The sequence below is a fragment of the Hyalella azteca genome, unplaced genomic scaffold, assembly GCF_000764305.2.
Source record: "Hyalella azteca isolate HAZT.00-mixed unplaced genomic scaffold, Hazt_2.0.2 contig1600, whole genome shotgun sequence".
NCBI lineage: Eukaryota > Metazoa > Arthropoda > Malacostraca > Amphipoda > Hyalellidae > Hyalella > Hyalella azteca.
The window spans coordinates 317107-326425 of record NW_025931904.1 but is presented as its reverse complement, the minus strand read 5'-3'; the positions used below and the strand labels follow the sequence as shown (position 1 = coordinate 326425).

Below are 9319 nucleotides of genomic sequence, written 5' to 3'. Positions count from 1 at the left end.
TTCTTGCACCAAAATGAGAAAAGCACGACTTGCATTAAAGTTTGAAAGATAATTGTTTAATTGTTAACAAAAGGATCTCTTTTGAAGTGTGATGACCGATTCTTCACATTCTCGTTTCGAACCGTGGATTTAGACGTGTGAAAAGTCACGGTAGTTACTTTTATTGGCACACCAGATGGTCCTTCAACGAAGTATTCGTTCTCGGTAACTTTTGCTCCTTCTGGAATATTTTGCTTTCTAACTTTGGATTTTTTAGGGATAGCGAAAGAAGGTTCTTTTGGAATTGTAAATTGTGGCTCCTCTGGCTCAGGGTAATTTTTTTGCTTCTTTTCCTTAGGTTTTTCTTTGATTTTTTTCTTATAGTCAATTACAAATTGGGGTTCTTTATACTCAAAGTCTTCATCTCCGAAGTCGAAACCTGGCAGTTCATAATCATCTCTCATTTCCGGAAAATCATCCACTGTCGGTAAAAGAGATTCATAATCAACAGGCTTTTTCGTTGTTGTTTTGGGAGCTTCGTGTACTTGATTCTGAATAACATGACTTTGATGGAGAGGCGCATGAGTAGGTTGCACCAGATGAGGTTGATAAGCAACATTTGCAGGTGTATTCTGAATCACTTGTTGATTTTGAGTAAAAATCGGGGTTGGGTTTTGCTGCTGATATTGAGTGTTATATTGGTTAATGGGCTGAGGTAGAACCAGCTGATTGAAAGGATGGTGGATAATGTGCTGATGGTCTTGTGGTAGTCCTGTTTTCTGGTGGATATGCTGCAAGGGGGGATGAGTTGGCTGCTGGAACTGCTGTTGTGTCTGATGGATCGGAACAGGTGCATTGGTCGGCTGTGTAACGACTGCATTCGCAGGCGGTGGATTGCGTTCTCTTGGCAACGCTGTGGACCGTAATGGAGACACGACTGTTTTTTGGACATTTTGCGGAGAAATAGCATTAACTTGATGACCAACATGGTTTCTAATAGGAATCTGAACTGTACGTCTAGCAAAATCCACCACGGGAATGTTTGCATGCGTCACCACCGCGGCGGGAGTAGATTCTGTAACAACCCGTGCGCGTTGTTGAATTTGGTTGACTCGAACTGGTGACAAGTTTCTCACGTTTGTAGGTGGTGAAATAGGCTGGGCCACTGCTACAAGTTTTGGATTAAGCCTCTGTCGAAAAGACTGTGTGGGTTTTGTGGGTTTCACGACACTGGAGTGCTCTTTAATAACTCTTATTGGTATTTTCTTTAATTCAATTGTTTTTGGCGAGTTGGTTTGAACAGAAGACACGGGAGATCCTTCTCCAGATATTGCTGTCGTATCAGGAGTTGTGGAGGCGTGGCTTGAAGATTTTATTTCAGGTGTTGGCACGGCATTCTGCCTCGCCCTCGCACGAGCTCTGATGAGTTTCAGCAATCTTTCGCGCTGAGCACCATGCCTTCTGCGGTCAGTTTGCAAAAGGCTTGCATCCAATTGTTTGAGTGATGGCTGTTCATTGTCAATAGCATTCAATGTTTGATCAGATTCGGACGTCGAAATCGTAGGTTTACTTTCTTCGAGTGGTTCTGAATCCGTTTCTAAACCAATTTTGGCAGGTTCGTGACTTAAGGCATTCAGAATAGTAGGTGGGGTGGATTTTCCGTAATTTGGAAGAGGTAATATTTTCCTTTGCCTCGAACTAACTCGGTTTTGCAACCGAAGTCTTGCACTGAGACTTTTTGGCTTCGTTTCATGCCCTTTAGATTCTACTTGAGCGGAATCCTTACCTAACTCGCGTAAAGTATCATTTGATGTAATTGTTACGCTTAAAATGGGCAAAGTTGTTTTTTGTGTTTCGATTGCGTCAGCAGACGCTTCAGGAGCTTTGATGTCAGTCTTCAGCACCTCCGGTGGTTGTGTAATAACGTCGCCAGTTGATGTAGCAGAAGAATTAGTCTGAACTTCACCTACTTCAGTATCCGCCATGTTATTTTGCGTGCTTCCGGTCCTCAAAGGTCTCCTTCTGTTCAACAACATTTGCCGCATTGTTCGTAAGCGGTCGTTATGATTTACATTTTTGTCATTTGATTCCATTTGGTTAACAGCCAATAGTTCTTTGGCAGGAGCTTCTTCATCCGATGCATTTTGCACTCGTCTTCCTCGTAAACGTCGTCTCTCAATAGTGGACGGGGAAGCTTTCGACGGCTTTTCTGACGTAGTGCCCATCTCAGTAACGGCTTCATTGTTGTTAGGCACTTTCTTTCGATATTTTGCTTGAGCAGTCTTGGTGAACGCAGAAATTTTTTCATTTAGTTTAGTCCCATTACTTATTCTAGCGCGAGGCAACATTAGCCCTGGAATTGTCATTCTAGAACGTGACCTTCTCTTTGCTATGGATTCATTTTTCTCGTCGGCTCTGTTTGCTGGAATGCTTTCGTTCTTGAGTGATTTTTCAGAAATAATTGGCTTGACTGTCGAAATTTCTGGAGCAGCGTCAATTATGTTACTTTCTTGAAGAATTTGAGGAACTTTTGCGATGTCAGTTTGTTCATTAGATGTGGTCGCTTCAACAATTGACGACGACTCAGCTGATATATTAAGAGTCTTATGTGCAGTGGCAGCTTTTGTGGCATTTGCTTTGTCATCAAGTGGTTTTTTTCTGTATCGCTGTGGCATATAAAATACTGGCCTACTTCTAGGTCTGAAATCCTTTACAATTTCGTTCTCATGGTGCTTATGCAGTTTTGTATTCCTGCGAGTGCGTTCAATTTGCTTCGTCTCTGACGGTTCCATGTCGTCGACATTTAAAAAACGTACATTACTGTTATTTTTCAGTTGAGGCGATGGATTCAGCCCAATATAAATGAATTCAATCACGTCACTTGTTTTGTTTTCAGGCTGAGCCGTTGATTTATCTGGGTGAACAATTACTTTTTTCTTCTCGGGTGGAATAAAAAGAGCATCCAGGCCTTTTTCAATAGCTTCGGAAACCATTTCAAGAGTGATGCGATCTCGTTTATTAAGGCCATATGGAATTTGGGCACTGTTTGACTTCGTACCTGGCAAAGAAATGACAGTCCCATTGTCCGAAGCTTTTTTCAAAATGGAAAAGAACTTCAGGTATTGGGGTCTTGTCTCAACTATACTAACTTTTTTTGTAGGGCTATCATGAGCCTTCTTTTCATATTGATTCACTTGTACTGTCGAACCCTCAGAAGATTGATCAGTTTCTTCACTTTTCAAGTTTTGTGGCATCAATGTTGTGAGCTCAGGTGTAGTAGTGGTAACTGAGACGAGCTCTTCATCATTCTGAGACGTTGTTGAATTTGCGGCTCTTGATGTTTTATTCATAGTTGAATATCCCTTATTTTCATTCGTCTGTGATTCAGAAACTAGATTGTCAGTTTTATTTTCAGTTGGAAACTTGAAAGACGTTTCTTGAACAAATTCATAAATTTCAGATTCTTCTATTGCGGAAAAATTGTCACCAAGTGTTATCTTTTTCATACGAATGGCGTTGATTACTGGAGATGAATCATTATGAGCGACCAACCTTTCACTACCATTCCCTACACGTGCATCACCTGAATCGTACGTGTCTCTAATTCCAGCAAAGTGTTCACCCATTTCCGGAAAAGCAGATTCCGAGAATATGGCAATTTTTTCATCCGATTGGTTCTTTCCCCTTCTATTACTAAGAATACTTTTAGGAAAATTTTCATTTCCGTCGGAAGGTATAATGGGATTCAACGTAAGAGGATCGGTCAGTGAATCCTTCAGTGGATTAACTTGATAGTTCATTTTATCTGTTCCGTTGTTATTCTTCTTGTGATTTTGGGTTTGCCTGAGGAGATTTCTGTGGTTTACTGTGTTTTCTAATAGCTTGTTGATTCTTTTGGATCTCTCAGTTTTGATGGCTTCATTTTCCGTATTTTTTGTCGTGTTTGCTTTTTTCTTGGCTTCATTGGTCTTCTTTGATACATCACCTCCCCCTATCGTGTCAAGTAGATCTTTTGTTTCAGTTTCTGTTTGTGGTCGAATATTTGCCAAAGCATCATGGGCTGCCGCCGGCAATGATTGTTCAACGTTGTTTGTCGAGTTCAAAGTAAGTCGGTCAGCGCCGGTACTATTGTTAATTTCCTCGTTGAATATAGAATCACTGACTTTAGCCAAAGTTTCATTTTTTGTTGAAATGTTAGCTTTTTCCATTTCAGAAGCACTAATGTCTCCATTTGGTTGGAACACCGTAATTTTTCCCTGTTTTTCTTCTATCTTTACCAATGCAATCTTGTCTCCTTGATCTGAATCATCTTTAGTTTTTACTTGTGTTTGCTTGGGTCGCCTAATCGCGCTCATGAGTTTTAGAGTTGGTGATGGTCGCGGCGCCTTAGGAGGACAGCTAGGTCTGGGGCAGCAGCCAGGATAAGGTAGGATCTGCGATGGGTGCAAGACGGTGCATCCTTGGGGCAAGTTGGCGGGAATCGGGGGACATCTGAAACGTTCAAACGGATAAAAATATCGATCTTTTACGTTATATTTTTCGGTTTGTAATTTGGAACGACTGATAGAGCAATGCTTCTTAGCTAATGAGAAACGACGAATCGGGGGACTTCTTGGATTTTGCACGTTTACTAGGAATTTTCTTGCAGATTTAATTTAGTTCAAGTGAAAATTAGCAGTAAATAATTACCTAGACAACAAACATTGATTATTTGAGTAAACTTCTATTATTTGATTTTTAGAAAAGCTTTGAATTTTATATGGATTCAATCAATTGTTGAGGTTCAGTGGAAAGCTTTCGCGTAACAAACTTTATGCTTGAGGAAATGGTTGGTAAACCGAGAAAAACTTACGTTTTTTCCAGTAGATAAGGAAATCCCCGCTCTGATCGGCAGAGCATTTTTCTGCAGCCAATCCAATGGATGGCTTGACCGACGCTCATCTTGCCGTACGGCGTTGAGCAGACTCCTGCTGCACCAGACCGCTTCACGATCGTGTTCCCTGAGCGCAAAGTCAAATCTTCATGTATTACTTCGGTATTTTGTTGATTTAAGTGGAAAATACTTTATTATGCTAATAAAACTTAGTATTTAAATAAATATGCTAATAAAACTAAGTATTTGAATAAATATGCTAATAAATTTTAGTATTCGAATATATATAAGGTAATAAAATTTAGTATTTAAATGAAAATGCTAATAAAACTTAGATAAATTTCTAATGCGATTGAGGATTAAACCGATATTTCTCCAAGGTTGAGGCAACTTCAAAATTCAAAGTTATTGTTACTTATTCATATGAGAATTACATACATAGGCTTCTTACTTAGATTGTTAATCATGTTAGATTAGATTAATAAATCATATAATAACGCTTGGTAAAGTTAACTAAAAATTTTAATGTTAATATTTATTTTATATGTTATAGTTTACATTAGTTTTTTGCAACGATGTGGAGCAATTTAGATTTCATAGCCAATTGTTTGTTGTAGGCACGCACTGCGTTCTGCTTCACTATGCTTGACTGAAACTACGGTTCTTAAAGCGGTGTTCTAATATTTCCAAAACAATTCTGGCAACAAAAAACAATGGAACAAATGATTTTTTCTATCGTGAAGACAAACTGCCCCACCTCCTTCGACCTATTGCACGCTCGGTAGCATGAAATTTGCCTCACGTACACAAGGTATTGTTATTTCTCAGCATCCGCCATGATGAAAATACTGGACCGTCTGCTTGAGTGAACACGATCAGAGAACACTATAACCCTAACACAAATATTTTAAATTCACGGTTCATAAAATGCCAGAAAAAGAAATGTGAAACATTATAAAAAACAATTATTGTGAGTATAAATGATTTATTCAATATTAGGATGTATTGTGCATTTACAGTAGAAATTCAACTCCTAACTTTGAAAAATGATTGTAACGGAATAATCAACGAAAAAGATTCAATGTCTAATAATTTTTTTAATTTTATCATCCTAGGTTGTCTAATTAATAGACGAATCAAAAATATTTCGTTGTGATTATTTATTGTCGTACATAATCAGGAACTGGTAAATTTACCTTCGATATGTTATATTTATTTCTAGCTCATACCTTCATCTTTCGATGGAGCTTGTGCTTCCTTATGAAGATCCCGAGGAAACGATCGATAAGGGATTTTTGTTTCCAACTTTTTGTTGTTTACGTTTTTACTTCTCACGTGGTCGTTGTCGTTGTTCTCGTTTCTGTTGCTCTCATTTTTGTTGCTCACGTGTTCCTTGTTCTCGTTTTTTATGCTCTCGTTCTTGTTGCTCTCTTTTTTGTTGCTCTCATTTGTATTGCTCACTTGTTTGTTGCTCTCATTTTTGCTGCTAATATTTATATTGCTCACGTTTTTGCTGCTCTCATTTTTGTTCTTCAGGTTTTTATCAAAATTTTCCATGGACGATGAAACACTCGAAGTCATCGAAACCTTGATAACTGGAAGTGTTTCTGTTGATGTTTCTGAACCACTTACTGTATCCAACGACAAAAATTCTAGAGATGAAACCTTTGTCGCATCCTCGATTACTTCATCGCCATTCGAGACCAGAATCGCGGCACTAAGTGGAACTGTGGCAAGCTTCTTTGTTATAATTTCTACTTCAATAACAGGCTTTTCGGTTGCATTGGTAAAATTGCATCCTTTAGTATCAGGAGGGATCGGAGGAGAAGGTTGAGTTGTAATATTTTTAATGATGCCAAGATTTTTTTCAAGTTCTTTTGTTGTAACATTTTTGCCGGTAGTGAAAGGCAAAGATGCGACAAATATCATAAAAAATAGGTTTTGTATTATATTCATGCTAATTTACCAGCTAATAGATATTACTATCTCTCTGAACTTGATAATAAAACTTTGATAAATGAACGATCACAGAGTAAAAATTTTTTTTTCTTCAGTAAATGAAAAAGATCTTTCCTTCACTGTAAGGAATCTGAAAAGTAAAGGAATGTGTTTAAAATTTGATTACAAAGAGTGAATTTGAATAAATTAGTTTAAGGAAGAGAACTAAGCGCATATAATTAAAAAAAATACTTATATTATCGTGTAATGAAAGCTTGAAACCTATTTAGTACTAAATGCTTAAAGAAGGTTTTGTGCAAAGTGTTCTTCAAACTGTAACTCATTAATTGTATGGAACAAGTCAAGTGCATCTCATCAGAAGCTATTCTCACATCTCCGAAGAGCTCGACTGTCGCTCGGTAGGGCTTCCGCAAGCGCGTTGTAACGTTCACAGAGGCGTAAGTAATTACATTTACTTAATTGTTTTGTAATAAAAGAGAAAAAAACTGTCAAATTATCCGAGAAAATTTCAAAATATCATCGATCAGATTTACAGTAGAGTATTAAAAGTCATTTGTAAAGCCATGAGCCAAACGACGCAATTAATGACACCGATTTAACCACAACAAACAGACGCAAGCGATGCGACGTATTAGTTTTTTTTTGCAATAGGTTACATCGTATCGTCTCCTATCCTCCTCCCAAGGCGGTTACAAACAAAAGCTTACGTCACGTGTGGTTCGTTCGAGAGCTCTTTCAGCTAGTCAAGTGGTGTTGCCATTCGATCGAAACGCGATCAAACAATCGTGTTGACAGATGCGATCAAACAATCGTATTGACCGGAGCGATCAAATAATCGTGTTGCCACGAGCGAACGGCTTGCGGTCAGCGCGAGTTGCAGCGTGCAAAAATTTCTGCTTGTTCTCTCGCCATTTTTTGACCGTGTTGGGTCCGAAGAGAAATTGTATAGGAATTGAAATAATTGCATATTGTTTAGTGTACTATGGTTTAAAATAAATACAATATATTTTGTATTGGCAGTTTATTTTCGTTTACTGTCATGTTATTCATTTTTTCATTAAATGTTACACAATAATATTTCTGTTCCAGGTTATTTATTTAATTGCAGCTATTTTCGTCCGTACTTTCACTAATTGTATTCCTTCCTGGTAAATCCTTGTATACGAATAATCTTAACCAAAGATCAGATAAAGATGTTGCACATCATTGAGGTTCAATTGACCAAATTAACTGAATCAAAATCAGCGTCGGTAAAAAACATTTTCTTAACATGACTCCGAATTAAATATTTAGTTTCGATTTGGAATGAGTGGATTGATTTCGAATCAACTAATTTAAGTGAGACAGTTTTTTAGTATGTTTTATTTCCTGTTCCACTATTAATTTTTCGCTATCTGTGAATAAAGGGGGTTACATATATATGATAGCACTAAATTATGCAGATGTGATTATTGCAAAATTGATGCGTGAACTAATATAATTATTATAGTAATATAACTGCTAATATTGGTATGGAGAGTTTTTAGGAATGTAATGCTACTTGTTATTTTACTATTGAATCGCTGTTAAGTTACATCATCGTCATGTGAAGTAATTAACATAAGATCTACGTAGTTAATAGTTGAAAAATTATGCTATCCTAAAATTTTAAAGGTAATTAGCACGTATGGAACAATTAACATGCGATTATGATGCTCTAGAAGCTGAATTTTTTTTCGAGAATCAGCCTGAACCCGAGATCTTGGTTAAGACTTTGAGAAGTGTATAAAATTTGCTATTTTGCAGAATCATAAAAAGGATTTACAAATTTATCTGCTGCATGAATAGCACAAATAATTATTTTTTGGTAAAAAATATTTCTGATTATAAGAAAAGTAAAACAAACAAAGAAGAAGTGAATATTTTAGATTGAGTCGCTACAATTGAATTTCACTGCATGGTATTGGTAGAGAGCAATTTCATCTTATCACACATTGAAATAAAATTCACTTCTTGATGCACTTCAACGGAAGATGTAAATTTCATTATTTCATTCTTAATAATTCATTATTTCATTTCAAAAAATATCATCCATTTTCTGATCATTATCAAGTTTGTACATATCACAACCACACACAAAAAGTTCTAAAACCCACGTGCTGGTTTACTGTAAAAATAATAGTCCATTATAAAATTGCATAATAATTAAAAAATTTGCTACGCCTCCAAAATCGATCAGTGTTCGTATAGATCATTGAATCCTAATTCACGTGTTTGATGATCACGATCGAGCTAACACCAACGCTTCAGTACAAGAACCAATTGCTGAATGAGACAATCGAAGCCGTTAGGTCTCCAGTCTCTCGTATCGGAGTTTGCAACTACACTGCCCTCGTTCGTGCAGTCTTCATTCGTTCGTGTAGCAATCATTCGTGCAACGCTCGGTAGTGCAACCCTTCATCGTGCAACGCCTCGTTCGTGCAACCCTCGTACGTGCTGCCCTTGTTCGTGTAATCTACGTCAATGCAG

The 9319-nt window shown here is 37.4% G+C and overlaps 1 protein-coding gene across 1 annotated transcript; it reads right to left on the bottom strand.

Moving 5' to 3' along the window:
- Positions 1 to 56: 56 nt before the first annotated feature.
- Positions 57 to 6433, bottom strand: LOC125178727. The gene is made up of 3 exons (XM_047883186.1): positions 6082 to 6433; positions 4832 to 4979; positions 57 to 4470 (listed from the first exon to the last, which is right to left on the bottom strand). Exons 1-3 carry the CDS (start codon positions 6431 to 6433, stop codon positions 57 to 59), a joined length of 4914 nt encoding a protein of 1637 aa, XP_047739142.1.
- Positions 6434 to 9319: the final 2886 nt, after the last annotated feature.

Excerpts from the sequence above, each read along its gene's own strand:
- LOC125178727 (XM_047883186.1), bottom strand. The coding sequence starts at position 6,433 with ATGACTTCGAGTGTTTCATCGTCCATGGAAAATTTTGATAAAAACCTG. Across the intron at positions 4,980-6,081 it reads AGCTCCATCGAAAGATGAAG|GGAACACGATCGTGAAGCGG; the intron begins GTATGAGCTAGA and ends CTTTGCGCTCAG. Across the intron at positions 4,471-4,831 it reads CCTTATCTACTGGAAAAAAC|ATGTCCCCCGATTCCCGCCA; the intron begins GTAAGTTTTTCT and ends TGAACGTTTCAG.